This window comes from Aplysia californica, unplaced genomic scaffold (assembly GCF_000002075.1).
Source record: "Aplysia californica isolate F4 #8 unplaced genomic scaffold, AplCal3.0 scaffold00372, whole genome shotgun sequence".
NCBI lineage: Eukaryota > Metazoa > Mollusca > Gastropoda > Aplysiida > Aplysiidae > Aplysia > Aplysia californica.
In genome coordinates, this window is record NW_004797642.1 from 623,644 (window position 1) to 644,952 (window position 21,309).

Genomic DNA, 21,309 nt, shown 5'->3' on the forward strand with positions numbered 1-21,309 from the left:
ACACACACACACACACACACACACACACACGCACACACACTTTTTTAAAGATAACGGTAATAAAATTCCCCTACAAAAATTTTGACCCACAGTTGGGAAAAGAACTAAGATAAAAAAGAGTTTGGAAGCCCCCACGACCACATAGTTTATCGCGCAGTGAACGCTGGTAGTTAAGTAATTAAAGTCATAATAATGGGTTGAGCTTGGAAGTATAATGATAATATTTGGCAAAAGGAGAGGCTGAACTGCAAAATTCATCAAGGCGCAAGTATTCACATTCACAGTATTCTGCCTACGGATACAAAGGACGTAGATCTATATTTTTTGGCATCAAGATTCTACCATTTCTACCTAGATTATCTAGATCTAGATCTAGATATCTAGACTAAATCTAGATTCTAGGCCTAGATCTACGACCTGGTTTAAAAGTTGGAAAAAGTTTTAAATGCACTAGGCTATTCAGAGTTCCGAAAATGTCAATTCATTCCGTGTTGTGTTTTATTCATGATGAATGGAAATGCTTTCGTCTGAACGAACAAGGAAGGATAGAAGTAGGCTAGAAGAAAAGAAAGGAAAATATCGACAAAATGCCGTCACGGCTGGATGGAAATCCTCACATTCTAAATATAGTATCACTAAGCCTTATCACAACCTCATAGGCGCAGAGAATTCAATGCGCAGCCTACTATATCACGTGACCAACGACCAAAAATTTTGAGCTTGGTGCCATTTCCGTTGCCTTAGATTTCCGGTAAAAATAACCGCTGTTTACACTTTGAAATTAAGTTGAATTTTTACAGACAGGTGAGTATATATTGTTTCATGTATTGTACAGTTAAGAGGAGGGAAAGTATTGATACACGAGTCAGTATGGTCGCTTATTGTTGAGGAATAAAAGTGTAAGAACTGTTTTATCTCTTCGTCTCCAAACAGGATGTTGAACGTGGGGAGGCAAGGCCGGAAGTATTCTTCATAAACATCCGTTTGGTTTAACCATTTCCTCTTCCTTTTCATCCTCATTTATTATTCTTAAACAGTTCCAGACAATTATAAGAAACATTAGTTCCCCAAAAATTCACTCTGTATGCACATGGAGCCTCTTCCATACCATAGATCATCCGCCATATTGTATTGACGGTGGCCTACTTTTGAAACCACAATGTCGGTCATGGTCGTTTCGAGCTGTTCACAAGAAACGTCTTTGAACGCTGCTTGCAACAGTTTTCTTTTTGATTACTTTCGGTATCTCTGTGATAGATCGATTTATGTCGATTTACCATCGTGACAAAAAGAGACACGCTTCTAACGTTTTGTCAACCATGTGTTTGATTCTAAGATCTAGAATCTAGATTAGATCTACACGCCATATTCGACTTTGTCGAGGTCCAGACCTCTCTAGACTCTACAATACAAGTAATGGTCAAATGGGAAGAACCAGAATTGCTGACTCTAGACTCTAGAGACCTAACCTAATCTAGATCTAGACTCTGAAAGTCTGAGGAGTCCACGCCAGGTACATGAAGATTAGTGGACAAGGGTAAATTTTTACTTTCACTCCCGCACACAGAGATGCACTGCTTCGGGTGTCAAACTGCAGTACGGGGTGATTTTGTAGTTACTTTTCGTTAGTTAAAGTCAAGAGTAGGGGGGTTTCAGGGGGGCTCTAATAAAAATACTGAGGTGGGGGGGGGGGGGTTCAGAGGGGCATGCCCCCCTGAATTTTATCCTAATTTGATGTTTTGCAGTTAGGTTGCATCCCCGCTCTTCGTGTAGCCTAATTCAAATAGTATTTTTGGTCATCAAGACTTCTGGATTTCTTCTCTGGATGTAAACAAATGGATCGTGGACTTTAACGAACGGAACTACAAGATCACCCAGTACTGTTTGCTGCAGATCACACATGAAGCCACTAAAACTAAAACTGTCACAAATCGATTACGAAGTGTCTACGTACACAGTAACCGGGCACACATACGATTAAACGTAGAAAGACACAAACTATTTTTAGGTTAGGCGCCCATCTTGTTTGACGTCAGACCAGGATACCCCTCCGATCACGTGACTACATCTGAGTATAGCCAACCGCTTGGCACTAAAGACTAAAGATGGAAGTGTCTATATTATGCTTAATCTACACCTCGCTCTTGGAAGTTCTGATGGCCGAAGAGACAGCGCGTCTGCGTTTGAAGTCATGCAATGATTTTTGGAGCGGTTCGGTTCCGTTCCCGGACAGTTTTTTTCTTCTCTTCTCCTCCTCCCGACTGACCAACAGTCCCATAAATTATAATTTGTAGAGCTGCTTTGAAGTTTGTTTTTTAATGTAGGTACCACAAACTCAAATTTCAAAGCCCTCTGATTTCTTATTTAACTGCAATACCTTGTAGAATTTATCATTCTGAGCATTTTGATACCAAATGTATGCAGACCTGCCACTCATCCCGATTTAGTCGGGATATCCCGATTTTTTGCCCCAAGTCTCAAGCATCCCGATTTTCCCGATTTCGATCGCATGTGTATTCCGATTTTTTGTCCCAGTCTGCTGTTCTGCCGTATTTTTCTAAAAACTTACTTCTCCTTTATCGCGGGAAGCACCCGTTGACCTTTTTGTCAGTAGAAACTCGGAGCACTATATCCCGAAATACTGATGCCGCATTTAGTAGTTGGCTCGCCCCAAGTTGTGTGTGATCTTTGCCCACACTCAGAATTCTCCGATGATAGCCTGGTAACTGTTACAATTTGGGACATATAAATAATCAATAATATTCGTAGTTTCGCTGTTACTTTCAAAACAAGCCTTGTCCGGGGTCTGGTAACTGCGCGGTCACATCAAACACACGGACGAGCGACCCTTACACAACTACATGTAACTGCGCTGACAAGACTAACATACGGCCGTTGTCGTTGCTTTAGTCTGAACGCATTATGAGGGATAAGAGATTTGTTGGTACAATTGGTCGGCCGGCCTCCGTCGTTATCCAAGAGTACTAGAAGTAGAACGACTGTCGATCATCCGAGTGTTTTGTGTGAACGTGCAGTTAGTCGGACCCATTAGTAAAATTGTTTCAATCGCGCATTCGTGTCACGTGACATGACATCGCCGTGTGAGTTCTGCGTGTCGGGGACCGTCCGTTGATGGGGTCAACTTAAGTTCATGTATTTCGGGACTTATTGGTGGGGTGGAAGGGGGGGGGGGTATAGGCACTTGGACTAGGAGTGCTTGAAGGGATGCTTCAGGATTTACAAAAATTAATAACTCACACGCGCGCACACACACACACACACACACACACACACACACAAACAAACAAAGACACTCAGAGTGCATATATGCCAAGTAATTTATGGACACCCGTGGAAAAATATTAAGTAGCTTTCGCAGTCACCTTGGTGATTTGCTGTTGATCCCGATTTTTTTCACCAAATCCCGATTTTTTCTCCCCGAGATCCTGATTTTAAGGTTTCATAGAGTGACAGGTCTGTGTATGTAATATAGCTTCATTTTTAACAAAGTTATGAACATCTGAAGTTGCAGAAAAATGTTAACAGTTTTTTAATTGCGAAATGTCTACGTTTTGAGATGTCACAACATTCTTAAATTTGAATGGACATTCACAAAAACTTGTAGACACACACCTATGCACATAAAGAACAAGCTCAATTTTTTTCAGGGCTATCACATAACCAGAAGATGGAAATTTATTGATGTAAACATGGCTTTTTGACCAAAACGGCAAGAAATACAAGGGGAGGTTAAAATCACCACTCGCGACCGCCGGCTTATCGGCTGCGCGCCGGGCCGCGCTGAAAGGAAGAAGAGAGAGTTTATACGAAACCGGGGCGTTGGTGCCCTGCTTGCGAGCCGACAGGGAGCGTCCGGTGTTTATTTGCGTATAATGGCTGTATTATTCTTGAAGAGGAATGAATGGGCTTTCTGCCGATATATTTCCGTAGCCAGTCCGATCACTGGTTCCATATAAAAACAGCACCGAAAGTTTTCACACGCAAATCTCTTCTATTAATTCTTTAAGGACAGTCTTTAGAAATACATCACCGGAAAGAGCGTCTTCTCATCTTGAGATATATCGACGAATCAGATTGCAGTTTAATACCATACGCTCCCCGTTCCTGTTCAACCGAGGTCACTCTAAAAATCAATACACGAAACGCGCGGCCGCTGCGGTGAAAACCTCGATAGTATTGTCTTTTATCCCGCAAGATTTTGCTTTTAAAAGAATCGTTGATTCAAATAAATAATACCACTAAAAAGAGGAAAAGCTCCTCTTTCTTCTAATATATCAAGTGTCTGTGTATGCATCATCACACAGTGTTTTAGGAGGGTAAAAATATGGGTTTTGGTCTCCGTGACAGTGCGCCACGGGGTCGCACGGCCAGTTTGCGGTACCTATTTTAATGTATATATATTTGTGATGAAGAATGCAGGAGAGGGGGGGGGTGGGGTGGATGTAGATCTAATCCTCCAGCGTCTTTACGGCAATTTTCGTGCAGTTTATTGTCTTTGTGTTTACCGTGTTTCAATTTCAAGCATCAGCATTCTTAATTGTACAGTTCTAAGCATCAATGATCTAGATTTAGAAGCGATCTTCCATCATGTCCAAGTAGGCCTACTAGATCTAGATCTCTAGAATCTAGATCTAGGAAATCTGAAATGTTACCGAAAACACGTCATTCCATGTGGGTATCCCGGGAAGTGATGACATCACAGTACTAAAATTAGCAGCCAATCAGAAAGATGCGTCTTCTACGTTTAACGGCATGTACCGGGCACACCTAGCCTCGGTGTCTACATACACGGTAACCGGGCATGTAGTCAAAAAGGAGGTTCTGGGAAGGATGGTTATTTTGTAGGGGAAACTGTAAAATTTTAAGTCAGTAATGAACTTTGCATCATGATTTTTTTGTGCAGAATCTGTTTTATCACTTTGCGTCTTTACGAGATTATATTGCTTGAAAATTTGTTGAATTGTGCGACATCGCTTGAGGTGTTACCGATAGTGGGACACAGACTTGCGAGGCATTGCAACGCAGATCTAAGTTTTCAACACATCAAAGACTTTGGTCTAATTTTAATTTCACTGGTCAGGAATTAGTTGAATTTAGTCCACCTGACAGAAACGATAAACTTTGTTCTCTTTAAAGAATCAGTGCTATTCTCCAATCACCCCTTCTACAATTTAACAAAGCTGTACAAGGGAAATCTACAAGGGAAAATCCACAATGGACTGATTGGTGACATGTGAGGCAGTGTGGTGAAGTCAGGCGCCTGTCAATTTCAAAAGACTGAACTCGGAGAAACAGGAATTTTTCCGGAAATTTGGCCATTTTTATCGAATTTTTGTTTTTGGGCTCAACCTCTTTTGTGTCAACAAAAACACATTTCCTTGTTAAATTAACTGAAAAATGGATTAACGGCACAAAATATGTCATTTTTTTGTTTTCAAGGACTCTTTAGCTATTGAAGTTACCAAACTTTGGCGGTCATTTTCTCGCTAATTTCACCTCTGAAACAAGGCTACATCACTTCATTCAATTGCAATATCTTGAGTTCTGTTCAAGATAGTTGTGCACTATCGCTGATGCCAAATGGCTTAAAAAATTACCCCTCACATGGAGCCCGATTTCTGGCCCAGACCGCTGTGGGCGATTGGCATTGTTATGTTCTGAACAGCAATCATGAAAAGCAAGAAAATTGTAAGCCATAACCATAGTTACATAGTATTAAAACTTATTTTAGTGACATTGAAATGTTCATCTTTGATAGAGGTTTCGGAGGGTGTTAAAAAAGAAAGTGATCAAAATTTGGACCTATAGGGGTTGCTTGCGACATCGGCGATATATATTTCAACAAGTCTAGGTCTACAGGTACAGGCTATTGGGTCATTTGTATATGTTTCTGGACAGATAAGGAGACTAGACTAGATGATACAGTGGTCCTTGGTTATGACAGGACCGCCGGGACCGAAGTGATATCTGTATTACTGAAAAATGTAATCTCAGTAAGGAGAGTCATGTACAAAACCAAATAGAGGCTTAATAAGCCATGCAAATCGGTCATGTCCTTTTGCCTACATTTTGATTTTCGTGAAAGATCTGTTTTGGAAATTTTGTCGGATCAGAAGATTCGGAGGATTTGGCGTAAACTGGTTGTATGAAAAGAAGGGAAGATAGCTTGGCACAGTCATGATCAGTCATTCTACAGCATTCAGCTCCATATAGGAGTGTGGATAGTACACAGCTGTTATACAACTTTAACTTGGTCTGCATACTGAACTGTCCTGACTTTCAGATGTTGATCATGCTTAATGAACAGATCTTGCCTTGCCGAGTCTGTTCATGATGTCCTCCTTTGTGCCGCCGTCAGTTTTAATTATGCTGCTCAGATAGGTAAATTTGTCTGTTTTAGGCAGGTCTGCGTTGTTCACCCTAATCAGCATTGGGGAGCCTACATTCAGTGTCATCACTTCTGTCTTCTTCTGGCTTATTCTTTATCCATTCGAGCGTCCATATTTGTGGAGTCTGTTTTTTCCTGCATGTGCTGGTTGGAATGGGAGGAGTGCGCAGCAAGGTCGGCGTCAAAATCAAGATCCTCAAAGGTGGAGAGGGGTCAGTTAACTTTTGATTTGCTTTTTTATGCCTGATGCTGTAATAGGCCTGGAATAAAAGTGCGCTTTTCTTTTTCTTTTTTTAATGCAGGATGAAACGAGCAGCATCACCGGCCTTGATGGAGGTGGTGGCAGAGGCTGTCGACCCGTCAGAGACCGAGGTTATTACAGAAATAGTCACAGAGATTCCAATGCAGGACATCAAACGACAGAGGACGGAAGAGGAAGTTTGTTTGGATGATGGGTGAGAGAGATTGTTTTGCTTTATAAGTTTACGGTGAAAGGTAGAGTGCTGGTTTATAGTCTTGTTTCTCTTCTGGCTGAACGCTCGAATGATTCCTTGACAATTTTCTCCCCATCCAACTCATTTGTTCCCATTGATTGTATCAGTCCCTGGCTTGTCTGTCTTTTCTGAGAAAAAAAGAGGAAGAGAAGCTCAAAGCAGCCCTAAAGGACTGTCCTTTGATTTATTATAAAAGTCAGGGTTTGTTTTTGAACTTGCAAGCAGATCTTTTAGGCAGCTATCAGGGATTTGCCATCTATGTAAATATGTGACCATGTCCCTCCCTAGTTAGATAGCATATAGGGTACAGGGGGATGAGGTATACATCCTGTTGTGCTTAACTGGTATTGCTAGACAATGAAAGTTAAGCCTTTCATTTATTCTCAATTTCCTTACTACCTTTCTTGTATCCCTTCTGTTTTGGGAAGAAAAAATCATTGTGCACTATGTTCCACTGTTTTTGTAGTACGGTACACTATTAAGATAAAAATAAGCCTTGTTTTCAATAATTGATGGTATTAAATGTTATTATTATTTTTGTGTTTTATTGTTTAAAAGAGCACATACTAGTCCTTGAGAAATTTATTTTAAGTACTATAGTTTGTTTTTAACAGAATTTCAGATTTCAGTTTTATTTGTGTGTGTAGACAGTCGGTTGACTTCTGTACTCTTTGTGTGAGTGCGAATAATTGTATATGACGTCTGTTATGTTAGATTGAGAAATATTTGTAAACAATTGTATTGTTTGCATCTTTGTCCAGAATCGTTTATGAGGAGGAGATTATCCAACCCCAGCAGCCCCCGCCCCAGTACCAGAACCTCATCATCCAGCATATGGACATTGCTGAGCCTTTGTCCACATTGAAACGCCTGTTGGAGATTCGGCTGCAGTGCTCTTTAGCTGAACACCAGTTCTATCTGCAGGATTCCATTGAGGTGAGTATACAGTGCTCACAGAGAATAACGTACTGAATGTATGTTCTAGATTTCATCTTGAAATTTTGTCTTGGCTTTTTTTTTCCTAATATCATTCATGCCCAAGACAGGGTTTTGTGAGCTTGTTAAATGCTGCCAGTGAGAGGCACTGCACTGGTAAATTTACATTTATGTAATAATGTTCTTAAGCGTACTTGTATTTTACTTTGGTTTGTCACCTCGTGTCTTTTCTTATGCTTGATATTTCATTCCGCAGCTCTGAGACTAGGCTTTCTCTTCTCAGAAAATGACATGTAGCTACTTTAGAATGATAATGAAGTCAGAAACCAAATTTTCTACCTGCTCTATCAAAATTGTAAGACTATTCGGAGTCGTTATTAAGACATTCAAAGAATTGCATTCGAAAATACTCGACATGTGAAACTCAAAATGTTTAACGTATAATTTCTCAAAACAAGTTACTGTGCAGATAGAACTTTGTAATTCTAGGGTAGCGATTTTTCTCATTGGTCTTTAAGCTTAAGCAAATGAAAGTGGAATGAGTTGAAGTAAGTGAGACTAAATTTAAATAAATTTGACTCAAGCAGAGGTATTGTTTTCTCCATCCATTCATTTTAGTTGGACAGTGGGAAAAGCCTTGTTGACCAGTGTGTGCAAGGAGAGGGCATGGTGCAGATCAACCTTGAGGTCAAATCACAGCCTGGGGTGAAGCCAAAGATCAACATTCTGGATATCCTGAAGACAGCAGAGGATGAGGTGGAGGAGAAATATTGTAAGTAATTGTCATTTGGTGGAGGAGAAATGTTATAAGTAGTAGCCATTTGGTTTCTCAGGCCTTATTTCCTTCTGCTTTATTGGCAGGGAGACTTAGGTTTAAAAGTTATAGTGTATGTATAAAATAGAGTTACTCTTGATTTGTCTTGACTCCAGGACAATTTTTGAGGGTCTTTGGATATTGGTTTTGTAGGGGCATGAAAAATAACAGGAACTGTCTAAAAATGCTTGAATCTTGATGAAATTAGTGTTATTTCTAAGACCTGTGAATTTCACTGGATGACCTTGTTCTTCTTCGATATTTCAGTATATGTGCTCCGTATGTTCAGTTTCCTGTTCATTCCTTTCTGTAAAATGCATGGTCTCTTTGTTTGGTGTCTGGAAAGTGAAAATGGAAGTCCGGACTATAAATTTTATCTTATTTTGTTTAGAAAATTAGAGGTGTGTTCGTTTAAACATTTTGATTATGATTGGGGTAAAGATCTTAAGAATGTCAGCACAAAGTATAGAACTATGTAAGTTGTTACTTCAGTTACTACCTATATGGGTGGACCAATTTTCACTGTCCTTAACTGACGAATAATTGATAATGTGCATGCAGGGAGAAAAAAAAATATGTTTGTTTTTTTAATTTCCAAACCCTTTACAGCTGAAAACTTTGTCTTTTCATTTCTATCAATCAACTCAAATTTGTGTCCTTCGTTCCAGCCGCGGAGCAGGCTCTGCAGTCCAACAGTGCCTCTCAAAGTCAGAATGCCAAGGTTGTCATTCCCTTGCCTGAAGAATCGGAAAATGTAACACGTTGGATTGTTGACCAGAACTTTCGACGAGACCAAGAAAGATTAAAAATTCCGTTTGGTAAGTTTAGCATTGAGAAATTAGTTATGTTGTTTTCATATTGAATATGTGCCGAAAAGGGCAGGGAGGCATGATTTATGGAAATGGAAATAGTTGCCTCATGAATAGTTAATTTTTGTACTACTCAGAAGACTGATTATTTTAAGATGAAAGGGGGGGGGGCAGGACTCGCTTATTATGCGTGTTGAAAGACGGGGTTTGTTGTTGCTATTTTTTTACAGAAGACAATTTGTTTATTTGTGTTGGGAGTTCATTGTGCAATGTTGAAGTAAATGTGTCATGCCAGAAAACACTCAAAAGCTGCTTCACTGATGCTGCTTGATTTTACTTACTGAATTGTTTTCAACTCCTCCCCCTACCCGTAGACTTTGCATGGATAGATGACTTAATGATCGGGGTAGGAATTCTTGTGGGCTTCATGGCCTTTTATGAGATAACAATTTCTTTGAAAGAAGAATTATTTGCTTTTATCAGACCCAGCCCAGTGGAGTGAACTGCACGTCAAGCACTGGATCCAGTGGGCAGTGAAGGAGTTTCGTCTGCTGAATGTCAATATTGAAGCTTTCAACCTGAACGGGGAACAGCTCTGTGCCATGACGCACCCAGAGTTTGTGCAGCACATCCCCAATGACCCCGGTGACATCTTCTGGACACACTTGGAGCTGCTGCGCAAGTGCAAGTTTGTGGGTGAGTAGCTCTTTTATATTTATTTATAAACTAAGACCAAATGAGTCATTCAAACAATGTATGGCTGGTTATTTTTGAAGAATGCTCAGGGTTACCTTGATGGAAAGAAGGTCTCTCAAGGAATTATTTTTACCACAGAGCCTACAGGACCTGTGCACCTAAGCTGTGTAGGGTTACCTCATTGTAATGATGCTATTTTACTGACTGTCATATAGTTAATGATGCAAATACTAAAGCCAAGAGAGTAACCTGCAAGCCATGCACACCCACGAGTGGAAATGAACCTTTTAATTGCTTAAAATCTGGCAAACTCTTCTCGACCACATTTGGTTCTAATTGGCCATAGCAGAAGCCACAAATCCTCTTTAATTTTATATTTTATCTATGTCAGAATAAGAAATATTCTTCTCTGCTGATGCATTAGTCACTTGTCAGACATTGGAGGACAAACTCTTACCATTATTGTTATTATATTTACTTTTATAAATATGTTTATTATTATTACTATTGTTTTTATTATAATTATTGTTACAAGTATGCGTGTTCAAAGTGTGTCACTTGAGCAAAGCTGAATGGGAGACTGCGTACTCCCCGGGGCAGTACTGCTGACTGAAGTGCCGTTAGGCCATTCCCGAAGGGGGGACATTAACCATGTTTTTATGCACAGTAGAATTGTAATTGTAAATGTGCTGATTCTCATTCATAATGTCAAGCTCATAACTGTGCCTGAACTGCAACAGGAGGGAACTGCTGCTTTTTCTTTCCTATTCTTTACTAGCATAATTTTTCCTCTACTTCTTTTGTGTGTTTGTCATTCTTGTGACCCGCTATTTCCGTGGTTCCTTGATAGTCGAAGCAGACTTTGTGCTGTTGAAGCTAGCAAGGTGAGCAGAGTAAGCCTGATTCCCTGTAAGGACCTCTCTGTTGATATACACCCCTTGGCGCTCATATGACCTTACGCAGTTGCGAGCGCTATATAACCTCTATTAAAACAAACAAGGAAACTGCAATGTGTCTGTTTGTCCTCCTCCAGCTGTGATGCAGCAGCCAACGCCCCACGCCATTACTACCATCACCGTGTCCACATCAGACGCTGAAGGCAAATACGGTAAGTGTTGATTGGCTGCTGTTATGGTTTTATTTGAATTTTTTACGCTTTGCTTGGCGTGATGAAGGTCATTATGTGGATGTGGGTGGTTGGTGGGGGCTCTGATGTCGTTTGCTCCTTCTTTCCTTGCCAACATATCTGTTGTCTTTATCTCTCCTTCTTGTATTTGTTTGTTAATCTCTAGTGGTTTCACCCTTAATATTCAGCTCTTATGAGCCCTTTTTGTGTTACAAATTATGTAAAACTCTTACTAGACTAAAAAACATTATATAGACTAAGCACCCTGGTCCCCTGTCTGTACAGTAGTCTGAGGAACTGTATTAGAAAAGGAGGAGGAACAACATTGAACCCCACTAGGTGGCTAGCATACCTGCCTACCCTACAGAAAAAATCAGTATAATACCGACTTTTTGGTCAAACTGCCGATCCACCGATTTTGAGAGATAAGCCACCGACAAGCGTCCCACATGTATTCTTTATTGCTGTAAAATTTCAGATCTTTGTGTGTAGTAGGCCTATACTTTATGTACCAATTTAAAATTACCACCCGTCCATTGATAAAACACTGGAGCTGGAAACTAGATCACGGACCCAACACACGAGTTGCCGGTATGCAAGAGGGGCGTGATTGCTAGGCGGCATGTGATTGACTGCCCAAAACCAGAGAGTTTTACAGTAAAACAATGTTAAAACTGCTAAAACTAAACAGATAACCAATGGCGTCATTGCGGGTTTTCCCAATACTGCTTTGCTAAGGGGTAGAGGGGTGATCGGCCATAGTTCAAGCGATGTTGCGCAATTCAACATGTTTTTATGCACATTTCATATTAGTCTTAAAGATCCAAAGATAGATTTCGAAAAAGTGATAGCAGAACTAGATTCTGCACTAAAAATCACACGAAGATGCCAAGTTTCTTTCGTATACTTCCAACTCATTACTGTCTTATAAACAGTTTTTCCTCAAAATACATCAAGAATGGACCCACTTTTTGGCAATATATTCCTATATGAAAGTCCCCCCAAATTTTGAAACAAAAGATCCCAATAACTTTTTTATTTATGAATGGATTTAAAAAATTAAAAAACCACAGTTCTTAGAATTTACTCTTCTTTCATTAAAGTCAGATAAAAATTTAATTTTTCATCGTAATTGCAATTTTTGTTTTTTGCTCTTTGTCATTTTCTACATTTGTTTGAAGTCGCAAACACACTCATGTATGTGTGGGTCAAAATATTAATAAGAGTCCCCAATTAAGTATGCGGCAAGTGGTAATACAGCCTACCTCAGATTTTTTAGGTCAACTTCAGATTTTTGGACAAAAATTTGTGTCAACTACAGATTTTGGCCCAGGCAACATTGGCACGTATGGGCTAGTGGTTTAGGCTACTGGATTCATAATCGTGATGTTGCAGGTTCAGAGGTTTGAGGCTCAGCAGCTTGGTCCGATGTGGTGTCTTTAAGAAAGGAACTGAGATGTTTCATGTTTTAACCCCTTCACTGCCGGCTATGAGCTACATAGCTGTGCTGGGGAAAATTGCTCCAATTATTACAAGCGTCACATAGAGCCCCTAACTCTGAAACTCAATTGAAATCATTATCATCACTGTTACAGTCTTTCATATTTTCGTGTAGAACTTCTGCAGCTAAAAAGAAAGGTCGATAGACTGGTCTGTTGGATGCCATTGCGAAAAGCAAAAAAAAACACCCCCAAAAACACAACTCAGAACGTCAACACTTCACTTCTTCAAAACAATGAAAATGACGCTCAGATTCACGGGAGACTACTGTATTATCAATGAGGATTAGTCAGGCGCAACACAGTTTTGTCCCTTTAAAAGGTGGAAAATTACACTAAAATGTCTTCATCATAGGCCCGTCGAATCAGCGGGCACATGGCACAGGGAAGCACTTCTTGGCCCGCTGATCAATGGGCCGGGGCAGTGAAGTGGTTAATGTCAGTCTTACTGGGTCCAGATAGATTTATTTCATTCAAGGAATACTCAATCGTCCTTGACTATAGGAAAAAAGAAGACAGACAAGACATAACCTCAAAGTATAAATCAATATGGCCCCAGCATAATTGAGTTTGATTTTCGTATGTGTTGAATGCTTATTTGAGGGGTTGCACCTCCTGTTGGCCTATTGGAGTTTTGTTGATTGCCCTCTGGTCATGTGATGAAGGGAAAACTGTCTTTTTATGTGTATATTACTCTCTTGTAACACCTTTAGTATTAGGCTTTTATATGACCTAATTGTGTTGCAAGTGCCTTAAAATTTTCTAGAACTGTGATGTATGTTCTCAGGGAGAGTGCGGTCTGTGGGCAAGCACCGGCCTCGCTCGCCGCGGATCACGGGAGAGGAGAGAATGTCTCCTGGAAACAGGACAGGTGAGATTTATGGGTCTTCTAGGATATCTCCACAACAATGTTGCTATTGTGGTTATCATCTAAATCTGTTAATTTTTTAAGTCAAAGAAAGATAGCTACATGTTAAAGAACAACTGTCTAAGTTTCTGCATTTAAAATTTTAAAGCCAACTGTATAAGTTCCTTCATTTAAAAAAAAGATACTCATAAAGCCAACTGTATAAGTTCTTGTATTTGGAGACAGATACAGGTAAAGCCAATAGTAAAAGTTCCTGTATTTGGAAAAAGATACAGGTAAAGCCAACTGTTAACGTTCTTGTATTTGGAGAAAGATACAGCTGTAAGCCAGCTGAACAAGTTCTTGCCTTTAACTCTTTTTATCCGGGCTACGTGTATACTCGTAACGAGGACCAGTCCGGGCTAAGAGTTAACTCGGAACAGCTATATGGTCATGTTAAAAAAGCTAGTTCTGCTTGTAATTACTCAAATACTCAAATACGGCGATGCTAGCTGTCTGAATATTTAAATTTCCCAATCAACAGCAGTTTCTTTGTTTTTGATGGGTGTAGAAGCTTGAATGATGTCTTGAACATGCACGTTCACGACCGACAAAGTACTTCTTGAAGTGACGGTGGGTTGTGATGGAGAATTATACTAATTTAATGAAAGTGACTCTGAATCAAGTGCCGTAATTTCCGTTGTGGATGATAACGAACAGGACTTAGACTCATGCAATAGCGATTCAGATCATGGTGAAGGGGTCAGTGCTGGAATTTGTGCTGTATCAATGGGTAGGGCTAAATCTATAAAATCCAATGGGATGTCATGGGTGCAGCAATCAGGGTCAAGTTGGAGGGTGGAATACACTTCAAAATCTACATGGTGCAATTGGTGTAATTCCTCACCACATGCTTTTACCAAAACTACATTCTATTTCTAACATAACTGCCAAATTTCCTTAAAACCTAAGAGTAAAAGTAAGAAATACAGCACTTTGAAATATGCACTCTGAATTCCAACTCATATGGCGCGGCAGCCCCAGGACGGGTACAGAGTCCGTGGGGGTACCGTGAGGATAAAAACAGTTAAAGAAAGGTACAGGTAAAAGCCGACTGTACAAGTCCCTGCACAGTTTGTAATACTTTTGTGAAATAATCATTTGCGATGTTTGAGTGTTGTTTGTTTTCTTGTTGCTGCAAAATTTGTTCTGTGTATAAAGTGTTGATGATATTTGTTTATAATTTTAAGGCTTAAAAAAAAAAATGTTAACTTCACAGAGGGGCCTATGGTGCTTTAGTTTAAGTTTGGGCTCAACAACCCTCATTTAGTGCAGGTACTTAAATGGTGTTGTTAGTCTAGTGGTTAGGCAACAAGATTAGTAGTCATGAGGTTGCGGGTCCCAATGTTGTGTTCTTGAAAAAGGCACTTGACTCAAATTTTCTTCACTTTATTCAGGTGGGAATGGGTACCTGGCTATAAGGGAGAAAGATCTTTTCAGTTGGATAGTGTTTTGAGTGCTCAATTGGTTGTTTGCACTGTATGCATATCAGGAAAACTGGAAATGTTTCTGAGTGTTTTAGGGTTTGTTGGGGTGGAAATAGTTGTAATGTAAATAGAGCATGGATATGCACTGTATAAATGTAATTATTATTATTATTTTTATGACATGTTTTAAAAGTGGAAGATTGGCAGGTGCTCTGCTGTGGTTTGCTTCTCCTTTCCTTTCAAACATCTGTCATCCTTTTCTCTCCTTTCTGTATTGCGTTTGTTATTCTCTTGTAACACCTCCCACCTTCAGCAGTTATATGGCCTAATTGTGTTGCAAATGCCGTAAAATGCTTACTTTTAAACAAAACAAACTTTTAAAAAACAAAACCCAAACTCTCTAGCGATCTCCTTGTGCTGTGTACAGGTAACAACGGACAGATCCAGCTGTGGCAGTTCCTGCTGGAGTTGCTGACGGACAAGATGTGCCGCGAAGTCATCGCCTGGGTAGGGGAGGAGGGTGAGTTCAAGCTGGTCAACCCCGAGGTGGTGGCCCAGATGTGGGGCCAGCGCAAGAACAAGCCCACCATGAACTACGAGAAGCTGTCGCGGGCCTTAAGGTACTACTACGACGGCGACATGATTGCCAAGGTACGTAATGTAAGTGACTCCCTACTTTTTCTAGATTTTGTTGCCTGTCCCTCTCAGCCGGTATGGATGTTTCCCCCTCTACCTCGTCCCTACCTTCGCCCTTTTATAAAATCAGTGCTTAAAATTTGTTTTCTTTTGCTTTTTTTTTTTACGTGGTCTTTTCTTTATTCTTTTTAACCCACCTTCAGTTTGTGTGAAGTACAAAGCTTTGTGCATCATGTGAAAATAAAGGGCTGGTCTGAATATGTTGCATTCTAATCAGTGGCATGGTACTGTAGGATCACCCCATGTTTTTGGGGGTTTTTTTAATTAAAAAAGGGCAAAAATATTAATGAAGACAAGCATGCTGGTCCTTTCCTGTGGTCTGTATATTTTTTCCACTCTTCTCCCTTCCATATTTTAATTCAACTACATGTAACAAGAACCGATAATTTATGGCCTTTTTATGCTTTTATACAGTTTGGTTTGCTGCTTCTCTTTTTCTTTCTTTCTTTTTCTTTGTTGCTTGTTGCTTCCCCCATCCCTCATGTTTAATGTTGTCTTCATTGCTTGTCAGTTTTATCAGTATTAGTATGCTTCTTTACTCTCACTTTGCCTTCATATTTTTGGAAAAATCCAAAGAAACTGGGTGGTAAACATCGCCAATTGGCGAGACGAGGAGGCAAAGTGTTAATAAAGGTTTGCATGTTTAATGGCATGCTATCCTAGATATATTCCTGAGCTCCTCGTGAAAGGCTTTTGCACAAGAGTAATGGTGTTACCTTGTTGATTTTGAATAATATGTGACAGTTTTAAATGCTGATTGCTGATGCTCTTTATAATGGAAGAGAAACAAACAAAAGAAACGCGGATATTGCATTTCTAATTTTTGAAATTCCCTATTATTTCTGTTAGATACTGTGTTGTTTTTTTAAAACGGTTTGAAGAGGGTGGTTGGTGTGCACTCAATCTTTCCCCCTGCTTTCTCTTCTTTTTTTCTTGTGTTGGCGCTGTTCTCATCTGATTCTTTGGAATTGTGACCATTATGACCACAAACTGCAAACTTCAGCTCTATGTTGTATAATTAACCATCGTTGTACCCATGTATTGGCTTTAAGTGACTCAGGCTGTCTATAGCTGCTGCCACTCTGGCATTCCTTAGAAGTTGTAGTTCTTTCTGTACCGTGTTGTTCAAAATGTTTCTCTTCCTGCCTTGGGCTTGGACACCTTTACTTGAAGTCTTTCATTTTAGTTGCCCATTGATGGCACTTGCAGCACAATTCAGTTATTAAAGTACTGAACATTAGAGGTGTTAATGGAAAGTAAGAGATGCAAAAGAAGAAAGAGGAGAATAAGGATGATAGGTGTTTGTTAGAAAAGAAGAAGCAAACCACATCAAAGGACCCTCCAATCACAATTTGAATCCTGTTTGGTGGACATTCTTGAATTAGTATTTGATAAAAGATACAAACTTTGAAACAATGCCTTCAGGTGTATAGCTATTGATAAGTGACTGAAACGGGTAGAGATTATCAGAGTATCAGTGATTTTCACTTTGTTAATGTGTTCGTAATTTCTCAGTCAACCCAGTATTATTATTTTGTGAATATTAGATAAACTGATCTGAAGATGATTGTAAAAGGATTGTGCTATCTTTAACCATGTGACTTTCCATCTTGTGCCCTTGACTGTTTTACCCAAAAATCAGATTTGGGCCCAAAATAGCACTCAAATTAGTTTGACTATTATACAGTTACCTGTATTACCTGTCCTGGGCAACAATGTCATTGCACACCAGACAGGTCCATAAGTGCTCAGTCCCCCCCCTTGCACCGCAAAGTATCCATACTGATTGTTCCGGTGTCAAATATACAGTGAAATAGCAGAATGTGATTTTTTGTGTGTTTCCTATGAAATAAAATATCTAGCTCATGGGTTATAGATCTTTTAATAACAATTTACCTAGAAAAAGTTTAATTTCAATGTTGACAAGGATTTTTTGCACAGTGCAATCGTTTTCAGGAAACTCCCCTGGGGAATTAACTGGTTACTAGGTTCCTAATTTTTTATTGTTAAAAGTTTGTTTTTTTAGGAGAAAAATAAATTGATTGTGTCTGTCTTCTCTTGGTGTGCAGGTTCATGGGAAGCGGTTTGTGTACAAGTTTGTCTGCGACTTGAAGATGCTACTCGGGTACACTGCCGCTGAGCTGAGCCGCTTGGTGGGCACAAGCGAAGAGATATCAGTGGTGGACCGCCGTGCCCCACACGTCCACTCACGAACACGCCTGACCTACGTCATGAAGTCTGACGCGCAGGCAGCAGCCACTGCAGCACGCCTCATTGAGCAGCACACGGCGTCCTCGCGGATCATTGAGCAGCGGACACAGGTGGTGCAGACAGTGGATTGACTATACAAGCCTGTATGAACTTGAGGGAGAAGGGGGGGGGGGGGTTTGCGTGTGTGTGTGTGTGTATACACAGACAGACTATTTGACACTCAGTTGTAAAGATGGTGCAGTGAAGGGGGAGAGAGAGAAATGCACAGATTGAATGACAAATATATAAATGGAGAGAGCAAGTGAAGAGATTGAAAAGGGATAGAGAGTGAGAGAGATGCTTAGACAGACGAGAGACATGAATGTAGAGGGGGAGTGACTTGAGAGAGAGAAGCACAGACGCTGCGGATTGAGAAAAAAAGATATGCACGGTGGAGAGCAGATATTTGACTTAACTGTGGACTAGCAAAATGTATTGGCATTGGACTGCTAAAAGTTAGGTTAATCGAGGAGGAGAAGTGTATTGGGTGTACAGGGCAGCCATGTAAAATGTTCCTGTAATGTACATATTGGTATAGAAAGATTTATAAGTGGGCCATTCTAGGTTCCTGGAAACAAGAAACTGTTGTAACACGTGTAGGGCTGGGATAATGACTTGCTGAAAAAAACAGTGAGAGTTCGGGGGTTGTTGTTTTTTTCTTTCTGTTTTTTTTTTTTTTTAAGGAAGATTGCTTCTCACAAAAAAAAGGAATGACTCCATCACTCCTTGGGATTCTTTTCAGCATGTCATCTTATCTGCGTTGCATGTGAAACTGGTTTCATTTTTCAGAGAACTGCTAAAATGGAGGTGAAAAGCGAATTATTAGAAACATAAATCCTGTCTGATTGCATTCATGATAAATTGCTATGCTGGTTTGAATATGGTTGAATACTAATCTGCCTTTGATGTTAGCACGGGCATCTCAGCTGCTGATGTGCGTAAGGTGGGGTCTGTATTCAATTTCTCCTTGTCATGGGCTGGCTGATTTAGCAAAGCTGGTTGCGATTGTTGTCAGAATCAGAGTTGGGGGGGGGGGGGGGGGGTTGGATGGACAACTCTTTTCCTCTTCCTTCCTGAATTTGGTTTTCCTCTCGTTTTTTTTTTCCGTTTTTTTTTGTGGGAGGAACCAAGTGTATACCTTTAAAATAGCTTGCCTTGTGTCTAGTCGGGTGGTAATGTCAACAGAATCAAAGCTACCAAATGATAATTATAGATCGTTCTGGCCCAGCAATGCAGTTCAAATTTTTTCAAGGTGTGCGAGTTCATGAGGGTTTTTTTTTGGTTTTTTTACAAGAGATAGATGTCAGGAAAATGTGTGAAAAACTTGACATGTACAGCAATGTTTGCAAGTTGGCAGACCAGAGTTTTGCCTCAAAGTATACCCATATATTGTACATATAATATTTTTTTTTTTTTTTTTTTTTGATGGCAAAAAAAAATGGTGAATGAGTAATGTGTGCGAAGACTTTTTTTTTGGGGTCCCCTACAAATGAAAGAATGATGTACTTCGAATTACCCACAATGTATCATTCCTGCTTGGCCACATCAAGGATGTTTCTCTGCGATGATGGTTGCCGTTTCCAGTTTTTGCCAAGTTTCTTTCCCCAGTTGTATTGTAAAGGGTGGTGCATAAATGATTTTCTCTGTTTCCGAACTCAGATTATAATGATTTTGATTAGACACGAAAAGGAGAAGAGAAGCAATTTTATGCCCCAGATTTCTGTTTTATTTCTAACGGTTTCAGTTATTTTGAAATATGATTTAATTCAGTTTTTAAAAAATGGGGAACAATTATTCACATGATCAAATTATTCATTTTTAATTTTTCAAATTGCTTTGAAATTGAAATGAATAAAGCAAGGAGCAAAAACTTCGCCCATTCATCTCTATTAGACTGTCACAAGAAAGTCTTTGAACCTCTTCTTTTAAATGCCCTTCCAATTTCAGCTTCTCTGATTCGTATGCTATAGTTGTATAGAAAGTGACTTTTGTACCACCCTATTTGACTTGAGCTGATTACAGTAAAACAATCAGGTCCAAAAAATGTTTTGTTGCCTGAGCAAGATGCAAACAGCGCAATTCTAGTGGAATGAACAAAGTAGATGGGTCAGCCAACTGACCAGATGGAAACATTTCTTTTACCTTGAAGAATTCCTTTTTTTCCCTTTTTTTTGTGCGTGTATGAGATGTATATAGAAAAGGTTATATGCGAATCCTGATTGTCTTATTGCATCTCTTATTTTTATGTTTTTGTTTTTTGTTTCCTTCCTATACGGCCCTGCTCTGGCGGCCGAAGTGGCCCTTATCCCGTGATCTTTCACCAGATTTATAGATTTCTGTACATACAAAGGCTTGATCACTCTTCCTCAATAGGCTGGGTGATAACGAATAATATACATCCATAGCATACCAGCGGGAGGGGCACCTTCCCCATACTCTTGTAATGTATGTGGGTGCCTGTTCTAACGCTTGTGTGTGATATATGTTGTGTATGCTTTATTTTGCTCTTCTTTTTTTCTGTCTTCCCCTTCCCTTCCTTTCTGTATTACCACAGGGGGTAGTGCCTCAAAGGGGTGTACCAATTTTTCTTGCGAAAGGCTTAACCATGCACTCACACGTGTGAGAAGAACAACCGATTGTCACAATTAACTTATAAATAGGGATAGACGTGAACAGATTTACTCATTTATGATGATCACGATGGGGGGGGGGGGCTTAGCCCAGATAAAAAAAACTAACATTTAAAAAAATTATTTATCGGAATCAATTCCTTTCCTAAGTGTAACGTTGGGCTACAAATAGGTGTTTTCCCGCCAGGGCGGTGCCGCTGACTAAAGTGTTTTTAGACCATTCCCAAAGTGGGGACATTTCTCGTTCTAATGCACAGTAGAATTGTAAATGGGCTTATCTAACAATGTCATGCTCATAACTGTGCCTGAACTGCAACAGGGAACTGCTGCTTTTTCTTTCCTAATCCTTACTGTCGTAATTTTCTCTACTTCTTTTGTATGTTTGTCACACTCTTGTGACCCGCTTTCCAGGGTGCCTTGATAGTCGAAGCAGACTTTGTACTGTTGAAGCTAGAGAGGTGAGCAGAGTAAATCTTGACCGTATGCAGTTGCGAGCTCCGGAAAACCTTTACTAAAACAAACAAAACAGTTGTTCAAGGTTCCAAGTCCATAGGAGATTTGAAATCTATTCATGTTCTTTTCAGAACATTTCTCCACTCTTTCCAGATGTCTGGAG

At 39.9% G+C, this 21,309-nt stretch overlaps 1 protein-coding gene across 3 annotated transcripts; it reads left to right on the forward strand.

The window, feature by feature from the left end:
- Positions 1-712: 712 nt before the first annotated feature.
- Positions 713-20,788, forward strand: LOC101848219 (GA-binding protein alpha chain). Of its 3 annotated transcripts, none has more exons than XM_005103445.3 (10): positions 713-804; positions 6,712-6,864; positions 7,665-7,839; positions 8,458-8,611; positions 9,322-9,471; positions 9,946-10,158; positions 11,192-11,266; positions 13,571-13,654; positions 15,545-15,777; positions 17,883-20,788. In XM_005103445.3, the coding sequence occupies exons 2-10, from the start codon at positions 6,713-6,715 to the stop codon at positions 18,153-18,155; spliced, it is 1,509 nt and encodes a 502-aa protein (XP_005103502.1). In that variant the 5' UTR covers positions 713-804; position 6,712; the 3' UTR covers positions 18,156-20,788. The 3 variants fall into 3 exon arrangements, with proteins under 3 accessions (XP_005103502.1, XP_035826976.1, XP_005103501.1); XM_035971083.1 differs by having other exon boundaries at positions 15,545-15,768; XM_005103444.3 differs by lacking the exon at positions 713-804 and adding an exon at positions 831-1,513.
- Positions 20,789-21,309: the final 521 nt, after the last annotated feature.